We start from the raw sequence: 12152 nt of genomic DNA, 5'->3' as shown, positions 1-12152 counted from the left end.
CCATAAACAATATCCCCCTACCACACACACACACACACACACACACACCCAAAATCCTTGGTGTAACATACAATACATCAATGTCATTTAAACAACACATTACAAACATTAAAAATAAAATAAAATAACACCAAGACTCAATGCTTAGAGGTCACTTGCCCATACAACATTCGGACACAACAAAGAAACCACCACCACAGTATACAAACAATACATACGTTCAGTGATGAATTATGCAAACCCTGCCTGGGCTTCTAACCTCACCAAAACACACTACAACACTCTACAGACCATACAGAACAAGGCCCTAAAAATAATCACGGGCTGCACAGCTACTACACCCACAGACCACCTACATCAAGAAACCACAGTCCTCAAAGTCCAGGATCATCTAGACATGAGAGGCGCTCAGTTTCTTGCTGCAGCCTCCACAAACCCACAACATCCACTACAGTACATGGCAGCACATCCACCCACACCAAGGAACATCAAAACAACACCCAGCACACGATACCATACACAAATACTGTCATCTCTCCCCCCTCGCCCACCTCAGACCAGCTTCCAGAAGCATCTCCACACTCAGATCACTCGCCGCTCCATTCAGTCACTTAAAGACAACACACAGCTGCATGCACAGCCTCCTGACATCCACCCTTCTGAATCCTATCTTCCTCGTGAGGACAGGGTCCACCTGGCCACGCTGAGACGTGGGCACCATCCAGCCCTCTTAAGCTACCAGAAGAGGCTGGATGACTCCGTTGCTGATGCCTGTCCAGGATGCAACACAGCAACCCTTACTACTGTATTAAGCACAATATGGAAGACTGCATTGCACACAATCACCTACGCCAACAACACAACATACACTCTTTGAGAGCTCTGTGGGAAAGCCCGGTCTCGGCCATGGCCTTCCTCAGGGACTCGGGGCTGTTCAGTCAGACTGCCTTGGGAACAACTACTACTACTACTACTACCCATGAAGGCACCGAGGCGGCTTTGCACAGCCAACAGTAAAGGGATTGAGCCGATGCATGCCGTTAGCATTGGTATAACACAAAGCAGATATCCGCTGCTTGGAGAGCTTGCGTCCAGGTACATGCTTCTCCATTTCCTCTGCTAGGGTGTTTGTGGGCAGCAAGCGATAGAGGCGACCAGTTTCATCGGCGTTGTAGACTTGAACGAGAGTGAGGCCCTCCCTATCGATCATGCCCTTCACCTTCTGCTGAAACTCTTTTACTCCATCCTCGTTGGCATCCAAAGCTTCGCCATGGGCCTTACAGTTGGTAAGTCCATGCTATAACTTTAAAGAGAAGAGCCACCCTTCAGATGCCTTAAAGTCTGGAGAGTCGTGTAACCTTGCGAACTTCTCAGCAGCAGCCTTCAGTTCTGTACCATGCACCAGCACACCAGCAGCACTATGTTGATGATACCAAATCAGTGTGGAGCAATTGACTGCAAACCTGGAAGGGTATATAATCTTCCTCTGCATGTTGCGTTTGGTCTTCGACGTTAAGTCTGCCGTGTACTGGGTGAGTTTGTCCCGGTATTTCTTGATATTGAACAAGGTAGAGAGGGCCAGGTTGAATTCACGGGATATGCAGAAAGTCAACCATCCCGCGTCCACCTTCTCCAATATCTCCCTCTTCTATTCCAGAGTCAGAACCACTCATTTCCTCTTCTCAGGTGGCAGGGCCATCGTCACATACACGAGTAAGAGGCAGCAGAGGAACAGCAAGGCATGCTGCAGGTAGGACACCATCACAAAAGCGAGCATGTGGGCAGCCATAGAGACGTGTGTGCAGTCATGATGGTAGGTAGGCAGGAAATAGGAAGGATGCAGGAGTGCTCTAGTGGACGTCAGAGGAGCTGTGCACCAAAACATGGCCGCTCGTCACCATGCAGCAAATTTAAAGTAGGGATGAAAACACGTCACTTTTCTTTTTTTTTCATATCTGGCAATTTTTGGTGTCCCAGGACCCAAGCCCAAAATGTCAGGGACTTGGGCATCCGGGTCTTACAGGGATTACTGTACTGTACTCTATGTAGAGGCACACCCTGGTTTAACTATGTAATTGGTTAGGTAAACCCCCATCATTAAGCGGAGTATCGTATATCAGGGTACAAGTACTTTTAGCATGTAAAGTACAGTCAGACCCCTACTTACAAAGGATCGACTTACGAAAATCTGCAGACATGAAAAAAAGTGTGTGTGTGTGTGTGGGGGGGGTGTCATGGGTCAGTCATAGCAAGGAAAGACAGGGTTAGGTGAAGACACTGACAAGGATGTGAGGTGATAATTGCAGTTCAGGGAAGGGTAGGGGATAAGTGGAGGAGTGGAGACAATAATGGGCTTTAATCTGGGAGGGAGAGAGAGAGAGAGAGAGAGAGAGGATAGCACAAAAGCAGGTATGGTGCAGAAAGGGGATGGTGTAACCTCAGTAATTATGGGATTAGGATTGGGCTGGAGAGAGAGAGAGAGAGAGAGAGAGAATATACTTACGAAAAAAAATTATATATGAAAGACCTTTAAGAACCAAATTATTTTCGTAAGTTGGGGACTTTCTGTAAAGTGGAGTGTTTACCAGCCTTGGGTTTCCCCACAAACCAAGCCCAAAACCCACCCAGATGAGCCCAAAAACAAGTTTAAAGCCAATCTAAATGGCCTAACAGCTGTCATGGAAACTAACCTAAGCCTAACACCTGTAAATAACTCACTGAAACCAACAAATAAAGCCTGAAAATCATAAGCAATAGGTCAGAAAATATCAAACACCTCTCATCACTTACTTCTTGTAAGACCATGTCCGATTCTGGTCATCATCCTCGCTATCCCTCCTCCTCCCAGAGTCAGGGAACATGTGGTGCTCCCCAACACTCAATCCTCCTCCTCAAAGTCCTCAAAACTGGGAGGGTCAGAGGGGAGAGGGGGAAGCCTGGCGAGGTGGGGTGAGTGGTGATGGAGTGCGATGCAATGACGAAGGAGGTGGTGAGGGAAACCGCTGCGAGGACCGGTGACGTGGCGGTGACGTGGCAGGGGAGACCGCTGCGATGACTGATGAGGTAGCAATGGAGTCAGGTGGGGCGGCTCACATTGTGGTGAGGGAGACAGACAGTGGCCAAAATGGTGAGGGAGATGGAGGCTGGGGCGAGGAAGGCAGCAATGGAGTGGCAGAGTGCCTTTGTGGAGACACAGGTGACACAGGAGATGGGGATTGGCTACACGTTAGGTCCAGCAATAGAGGCCCAGCATGTCCTGGGACAGGGTTGTGTGTAGGCATCAGTGCAATTATTTTGTCCAGCTTTGTTAGCATCTCCCTCAGAATTGTTAATGTTGATGGCTCGCACTCCAGGGACGACCTTCTCCTCCTGTGCCTCCTGGTGCACCCACTACCTCCATATCGCGGAGCTCCTTGTTGCCAAGCTCCTCCCTGTGGCTTTCAAGAACCTCCTCCATGTCATCCTCATCAACCTCCCCGAAACCCACTTCTGTGACAATTCCACTACGTCTTGCCACATATGCTGCACCAGCAGAGCTTGCACGCCCTTGCGGAAGCAGGTGAAGGAGTGCATGCACTCTGGCCACAGCTTCTATCACACACCGTTCATGGTGGGCTGGCTACAGCTACTGCAAATTGACTTAGGACCTCCCCCTACAAGGTATTAAAACACCACAGAAATCACAGTATATCACAATGTTTGTTCATGAAATGCCATTCATTAATATGAAATCATGTTTCCCTTGTTTTTCAGGACCAGTTGGATGCATTTTGGCATGGAATTACTTAAATCTCTAAAGTAATCTAAGGACATTTCTTTGCACCAAACATTTGTCAGTTCAGTCTTCAGGTTGTCCAGATTGGGTGTCTTCTTCTCTGCCATGTTTTTCTTCATCCTTGCCCAGCAGTTTTCTATCGGATTTATATCCGGACTGTTGCCAGGCCAGTCGAGGACCTCAATTCCATTATCCTGATGCCATTTTGTCACCTTTCTTGACTTGTGACACAGAGCTGAATCGTGCATGAAAAAGTCGCACCCATGATTGGCAAAAAATTTTTTTTACAAATGATCTTTCAGAACTTGAATGTTCTGGCCACCATTCATCATCAAGTTCCTAGGAAGAAAGTAGAGGCCTTCCCTTCCCATTTCACCTGAGATACACCCCCATACCATTACTGATTATGGGTGCTTAACAGTCGGCACCGTGTAAGCAGGGTCATATCGACTATGGGAGGCAGGGTGACGAACCTTGGCAGCACGCACCTGGAACACTTGAAATGTGCTTTCATCGGAAAACATAACTCTTCTCCACTCATCCTATGTCCAGTGTGCATACTTCTTGGCAAACTGAATGCGCTGCTTCTTCATGCAGTCTGTGAGAAGCAGTCTCTAGGCTGCAGTGCAGCTTGTTAAACCCAGCTCCTTCTGCAAGCAGTGTTGGGTAGAACATTCTCTTTAATTCTGCTGCTGCCAATCGAGGATTCTTGATTACTTCTCTCATCAGAAGTGTATCTGTACCTCTCTGGAAGTCGGCTTCTTTCCACCCCCATGCTTGTGCTCAGGTACATCAGGCGGCAGGCTGCGCGCTGCAGCAAGAATCTTCATGGCGGTTGACCTTGCGCATCCAGTATGTTCACAAATCGTGTTGATAGGGATGTTATCCTGCCTCCATTCAATGATACGGACCCTGTCATCCCTTGAGCAGTACTTTCCAGGCATGACAACTCGACTCTAGGAAAATAACAGGGCAAACAATAATGCATACAAAAAAAAGAGGGAGGGGTAAGCTCAGAGCGACGGGAACACATATCCCCACTCTCGCTTCTGGGCAATCACTGACATGCTGAGTGTTTCACCACCTCCCGTCAACACCAGAGGAGTTGCCAGTTACTTCTTGCCCAAAAAATTCACTTGAGAGGTGGAAACACAAAGCAAAGACAGACAACTCTCCCACAGCAATTCTGCATGTAGGTCCTAAGTCAATTTGCGGTGGGTGTAACTTCATGCCACGCTGCAGTGATGTTCTCTAGGGTGTGGCATATATTGTAGCCCTTCCAGAACTGCTGCACTGTTGTCCTGTCATCATTGTCACAGGCCCTCACCAACTGCTGCATAGTGCGGTGGAGGTAATACGCTTTGAACACAGCGATCACCCCTTTATTCATGGGTTGCGTTGGGGGGTGGGAACATCACCTCTATGATGCTTGCCCATTCCTTCATTGCGGGAGGGTGGCTGGAAGCATTGTCTACCACCACAAGAAATCTGTTCACCAAATTCTCCCGCAAGGCATACCTCTTCTGCACACGAGAGAGGTACAGGTGGAAATATGACGAACATATATCGGAAGTCAGCCAGACCTTCTTGCTTGACTTCCAGATAACCCCAAGGTTTTTTTTCACATACCCACCAGAGCCCTGGAGTTCTCGGAATGGTACATGAGGAGCGGCTTCAAATTGGTCACTCTCGATGTTGCCCCCCCAGCAGGAGTGTAAGCCAGTCCTTCGAGGCCTTGAACCCTGGCGTAGACTTTTCCTCCACCGCAAGATACGTCTTGGAGGACATTCTCTTCCAGAAGAGCCCAGTCTCATCAAAATTCAAGACCTGCTTCACACTGAAGCCACCCTCCGCGATGATGCGTTTCAGTTCGTCAGGAAATACTGCCACCACCACCGTATCTGCACCTGTCGCCTCACCATATACTGTATCTTCGCGTGGTGGAGATTAACTCGCCTCCTGAACTGGTCAAGCCACCCATGGCTCGCCTTGAAGGTCTCATTAGCATCAAGATCCCACTTCATCTTGATTTCCTCCCACAGTGAGAGAGACTTAGTGCATGTAATTGCCTGGGTCATGGGTGCCTTCCACCGGTTTTGATACTCCACCCATATGCGCAGCATCCGCTCCAGCTCCTCCATCGCAGGCTCCCTCTGGTGGGTGATATGGAAGGAGGATAAGGTTGCAACCTTCCCAGCAGCAATCTTAATGGCCTCCCTCTTCTTGATGGTGGAGACAGTCAATTGGGCCTGGTGGAGAGCCAAGGAGATAGCACACACACCTTCGCCTTTGTCGTGGCACTTAAGAATATCTAGCTTGACTTCTACACAACGTTGGGTCTGGTTAGTACTTGGATGGGTGACCGCCTGGGAACACCAGATGCTGTTGGCATCCCTACGTGTCAAGTGGGGTTGGTGGAAGATTAGTGCCCCTCCCTGTAAAACAATTAACTCAAAGCCCTTGGCCACCCCGTGTGGGATACATGGCGTCTGGCAATGAATGAATGAATGAAACTTCTACACAGACAGTTTTGCATACTCGCTTCACAGGAACATCACAAGCACCAACACTAGCAGGCTGCTTACCACCCTGACTAGGGCCTCCACTAGCACCACCACTAGCCCCACCACATGCAGCACACTTACCAGACATGATCACACTTATTTAGGCTAAAATTCACACAAAATCGCACTCCACACATGACTAGTATCACTGCTCTCCTCATGGCACTGCTCGAACTCAGTTATGATGCACTACAATAGTGGCTTGCAAAACGTTGGTGGTGCAACACGATGCGTGTTGGGCGAGTGTAAGAGAGTTCTTTACTCTGAGATGGCCAGTGCAAGAAGAACGACATGGGTGAGCGCGGGGTAAGCGATAGCTGTGGGGCCTGCGCAAGCATTTCTGCACATCCTGGGAGGTGGGTGGGCTCAGTTGGCGGTGGGAATGTGCGCGATTCAAATTTTCGGCCTGTGGACGCGACATCGGAGGGCCCATCGTTAAACCAAGAAGCGGCCATTGTGTATTGGGGTTTGGTGGTATTTGTACCCCCATCGCTAAGCCGGGGTATCGCATCTAAGGGTATCACATATCGGGGTATTACTGTACTGTATCACTACTGTATTGTATTTTATGCATGATTTTAATCTTTTACTAATGAGTAATACTGTAATGTACTGCTGGAAAGTTTTAAGGATAGAGGGTCAAGATGAGTAGCTTAGGGCAGTGACATATTATCTGGCTCAACATCGAACAAATAGCCGACAGGGGGAACCAACACAATATCCGATGCATTGCAATATCAAGCATGGGGGTTGGCTGAATTACACTGCATAATTAAGACTCTACTGTATTTATTGGGAGAACTAGCAAATCAACTCCATGGGTAGCCATGGAACCTTAACCCCTTACCTGCAGGCCATCACTACCATGACGCTCGTTACATAAGTACCGTACCGCGGGGTATCACTTCTGTGATCCAGGGATTTTTAAAATCGCCAGGCTTTCAAGTGCAGTCTTGTATCATCTATTAGTACTGCCAGTGTGTAGCTATAGGCAGCACTGCTAATACCGCTAGCACTCGCATCCAGTGTTATCAATTCAGTGATTTTTCTGTGTTTGCCTCACCTTCCCACCTCCCCTCCCTTACCCCCTCCCCCGCCTAGCTACAGCCTGGACACGCAGCGCAACTCCTGGCCGGTTCTTTCCGTTTGCTTTTTCCATGGAAATGTGCCCTATGCACTATTCTCATAATAAAAAATATATAAATATGAAAAAAAGTCAGAGCAATGCTATCCCTGCGGGAAAGGCACAGCGCGGTCCAGCCATCCCCGCAGGTAAGGGGTTAATATATACCCTGTACATATGTATTAAAAAAATTTATAAGGCACTTAACAACAATAAAGGGCATGAAAATCCAGCATATAATAAGGACACAGTGCCCATGATACACCTACAGTAACACATATAGCCTACATGTAGCTAATGTATACAGTAAATGGTGCATTATGTCATTCACATACCCAAAACGTCGGCCAAGTGAGTTGTTAAGGCTCCAGTAGGTGGCACTAACCATAAAGACCACAAAATACACTGCAGATGTAACTGATGGCACCATTACACCACAACTGCCAATCATGGCCACTGCGAGGTATGTCCCTGAAATCAGGGGGAAAAGTTGAAAAAGTGAAAGAGAGAGAGTGTGTGTGTGTGTGTGTGTGTGTGTGTGTGTGTGTGTGTGTGTGTGTGTGTGTGTGTGTGTGTGTGTGTGTGTGTGTGTGTGTGTGTGTGTGTGTGTGTCCTTACCTAATTGTATCTATACAGGAATGAGTCAAGTTTGTACTGTCTTGTGTATTATACCGTTTTTATCAAATATATCCTTAAATTTATGTATTTTTTTGGCACACACTACTTCATTTGGTTGTGCATTCCACTGATCAATTACCCTATTTGGGAAACTCAACTGTCTTACATCTTTATCACCTCTCTTTTTATGTATTTTTTTGCAGTGACCTCTTGCTGATGCCTCCCCATTGGTTATATACTCATTTATGTCTATTTTCTCTTTCCCTATGATGCATTTATATAGCATAATCATGTCTCCTCTTTTCCTTCTCTCCTGTAGTGCTAGTAGATTCAATTTTTCTTGTCTTTCGTCATGGCTTAGATCCCTCAAGCTTGGTACTCATCTTGTAGCAGCCCTTTACATTTTTTCAGTCTTATCTATGTGTTTTTAGGGATGAGGATTCCAGACTACTGATGCATATTCCAAGGCTGATCTGATGAATGATGTGTGTGTGTGTGTGTGTGTGTGTGTGTGTGTGTGTGTGTGTGTGTGTGTGTGTGTGTGTGTGTGTGTGTGTGTGTTTGCACATGGACATGTACATCTGAGCATGCATGAATGGTTGTGTGAATTCAGACCCTTTAATAGCTCCAAAGGCAATAGCTTTTCCTTTCAAAGGTACTGTAGCCCATACCATATGCTATCACAACTTATGTAAACTAAAACACATTAAAAAAAAATAGAACCAAGAGAATTATCCATGTAAAGATATGTTCATTATATATATTGTTTCGTTTTTAAAGGCTCCAACATGCTTGCATGTGTCGGCCTTGGTCACCTAGTGGCGGCTCGCCACGCTGCACGATCCATTGCAGCCTCCCTGTTCAGTCCCTTAACCCTGAGGTCACACTTAATGACCTCGTTCCATGTCTTTCTCGGTCTACCCCTTATAACCCCACCCCCAATATTAACACTTCTCACCTTCCTCACCCAATTATCATCCCCCATCCTCTCCACATGTCCAAACCATCTCAATCTACCTCTCCTCATCACAACACCAATACACTCCAGTCCCATCCAACCTCTCAACTCTTCCATCGTAAACCCAGCCCCTCCAGGCCTTGGACGCAGGGACGCACCACACATCCACCTAATCATTGTCATTTCTGTACATCTGAGCCGGCGAATATCTTCCTCCTTCACTGCCCAGGTCTCACTACCATACAACATTACACTCCTAACATATGCTGCATACAAAGACCCCTTAGCACGTAGGGAGAGCCCTCTCAATGTCAGGAGAGGCAACAGCTCCCTGAACTTCTTCCAACCACTTCTCACCCTAGCCACAGAGCTAGCTCCAGCCCCACCTCCGCACACAACATGTCTCCCAAATAACAAAACTCTTCCACACACTCAAGAGATTCACCAGCAAGTTCAATCCTTTCACGTCTGACAATCTCCACCTGCTCTCCCCGACACGCCGTACACATAAAATCAGAATTATCTCGCAGTCTACCTCTGATACCACTACATCGCCTATGCACCCATTTATCACACACACCGCACAAGATGGAATTACTTCCCACGCCCTTGTGGCAAGCTGCACATGGCCACTCTCCCTCGTCTTTGACAGTACCGCCACCAACCCTAGATATCATCACTTTTGTTTTATCTCCATTTACCATTAAACCCTTGTGCCCCACACCATCTCTCCACTTCCTAAACCTTTCCTCCGCCTCCCTTTCGTTCTCTGCAATCAACACCAAATCATCAGCATACAATAACTCGCACGGAAGTAAGTTTCTAAAGTCACGTGACACGGCTTCAAGTACCATGATAAACAACATGGGACTCAAGACTGACCCCTGATGCACACCAACATTCACGGAAAACTCATCACTCAAATCTCCATTCACTCTTACCTGGGTGTGAGCACCCACATACATAGCCATAACCACCCTAACCAGCCATTCCTCCAAGCCAAGCTTTCTCATTGCCCACTTCACCACCTCTCTAGGGACTCTGTCAAAGGCCTTTTCCAAATCAACAAAAACAAAATAAAGATCCCTTCTCCTACCAATATATTTTTCCTGAAGCTGTCGAACAATGAATATAGCATCAGTGGTCCCCCTCCCTGGCATAAACCCAAACTGCATCTCATCAATATTCACTCTTTCTCTAATCATACCTTCTAAAACTCTCTCCATTACCTTCATTATCTGATCTAAAAGCTTTATACCTCTATAATTTCCTCTTTCCAGGGCATCACCCTTCCCTTTATACACATTTACAATTACACTCTTCAGCCAATCATCTGGGACAACACACTCATAAATAATCCTATTTATCAGGTCAGTGACTAAACTCACCCCTATATCGCCTGAGGCCTTCAACATTTCGGCAGTCAACCCAGACACACCTACTGCCTTCCCCACTTTCATCCTGCCTATTGCCTCACTCACAGTAGCAGCATCAATCAAAAGCCAAGGGCCAGACACTGGATCTGCTGGCTCCATACCTTCCCTGTCCCAGTCATACTCCTCATTCAACAACTGGTTATAATGCTCTCTCCATGCATCTTTAATATCCTCATTGTTCACCACTACCCTTCCTTCATCATTCTTCACACAATGCTCACCTACAATATCCCGATTATCCCTCTTCACTTGACCTGCCACCCTAAATATATTTTTCCTTTCCCCATGATTTAGGTTATCAAGTACAGTACCCTTGCGTTCAACACGCGTTAGTCCAGCACGATTCATGTCCAGCACGGAGAGCAAATAATTAGTATTATTTAATATGATTTAACCCCTAAAACGCGGCTGTGTACAGTCGATCCCCCCCGAGTGGCGGGGTTGTATCGCGGTCTGAGTACCTGTAGGAAAATATTCGCCAAAAATCAGAGATTAACCCTAGAATATTATACTTGGTATGGCAGATAGTACTTACATTCAGCTTTCTCCAGAGACAGGTGTTGAGCCTTCGTGGACTACCCAAGGACTTGTGGAGACTTGCAAAGTTGGGTAACCAAATCTTCACTTTCACACCTTCAGCAACCCGGTTTCCCCTCTACCACAGCCTCATTCTGTCGCAGTAAACTTTATACTACAACGTAAAGGTAGTTAGGAATCCGTATTTGTACAATAAGCACTGAAAATAAGGCTAAAATCAACGAAGCGTACGGCCGACATGCACTGTGGCGGCGGTCTTCCCGTCACTCAACAAACATTTCCATTTTCACAGCTAAAAACATGTATACTACATTATTTTCAATCATATTACTTCCCAAAAGATCACCACGGCGCTTTTTATTCTGCCTTACGTCCGCCACTTTATTCTCGTTCCTGTCGGCCGCTTGCACTGACTGGGAAGAGCTAGAACTCGCCATAATCTCACTTTGAAAGCCTGCAGTAAACTGACGCTAAACAGAGGCAAACCATGAGAAAAAAAGCTAGTGTTACAACTGGGGAAACAAGCGTTTCCTAGTAGCATAAACTGCTTGTGAGAGGAGATCGCAGATTTACAGTTCTGAGCGCTCAGAGCGCTGCCATGTATCACAGCCAGGCTGGCCGGGCCGTGGTGGGGGGGGGACGGGGGGAAAACGCGATATCTGGCAACAACTGAGGTCAGTAGTACAAAGGTAAAGTATGCTAGTTGTAGCTAGAGGGTGGTGGTACTGATAGACAATACCAGCTGGAGCCTGCTTGCCCGCGGTTATTCAAAATTTACTCAAATCGCAAACGCGACGATCCGCCGTTCTGTCCTTTGGGCCGACCATCGCAAATGCAACGATCCGCGTTTAAGGGGTTAATTACTGCAACACGAGTGTGTTAGCATAACACGCACAGAGCTCCGAGAAGTGGGCGAAATCCGCAGAGTTCACCTCTAGCACGATCACCCCCGGTCCAACACGGTCGTACTGGACATTCCCATGATGATGATAGCCAATGAAAACTTCTGATCAAGTAGCCTTCCCTGCCTGCTATCGTGACGTGATCGTGATGCCACCCAATTAAAAACGCTTCTGCTGTCACGTGATGTTTTGTTTAAATTTCTCCCGCTACAGCGCCACTCAGTCGCATAATTCGCATT

At 47.1% G+C, this 12152-nt stretch overlaps 1 protein-coding gene across 1 annotated transcript in view; it reads right to left on the bottom strand.

Annotated features, from left to right (window-relative positions):
• The window catches only part of Piezo (piezo type mechanosensitive ion channel component), a 1050432-nt gene that overhangs the window by 944236 nt on the left and 94044 nt on the right, over positions 1–12152 (bottom strand). The window contains exon 5 of the mRNA XM_080275143.1: positions 7798–7933. Coding sequence (XP_080131269.1) covers positions 7798–7933 — 136 coding nt within the window. The remainder of the gene's footprint in view (positions 1–7797; positions 7934–12152) is intronic.

Source organism: Coenobita brevimanus, chromosome 60 (genome assembly GCF_032717465.1).
Source record: "Coenobita brevimanus isolate Jiangsu-jjx chromosome 60, ASM3271746v2, whole genome shotgun sequence".
NCBI lineage: Eukaryota > Metazoa > Arthropoda > Malacostraca > Decapoda > Coenobitidae > Coenobita > Coenobita brevimanus.
Note: the sequence above shows the minus strand (reverse complement) of the source record. Positions and strands in the feature narration are given on the sequence as shown.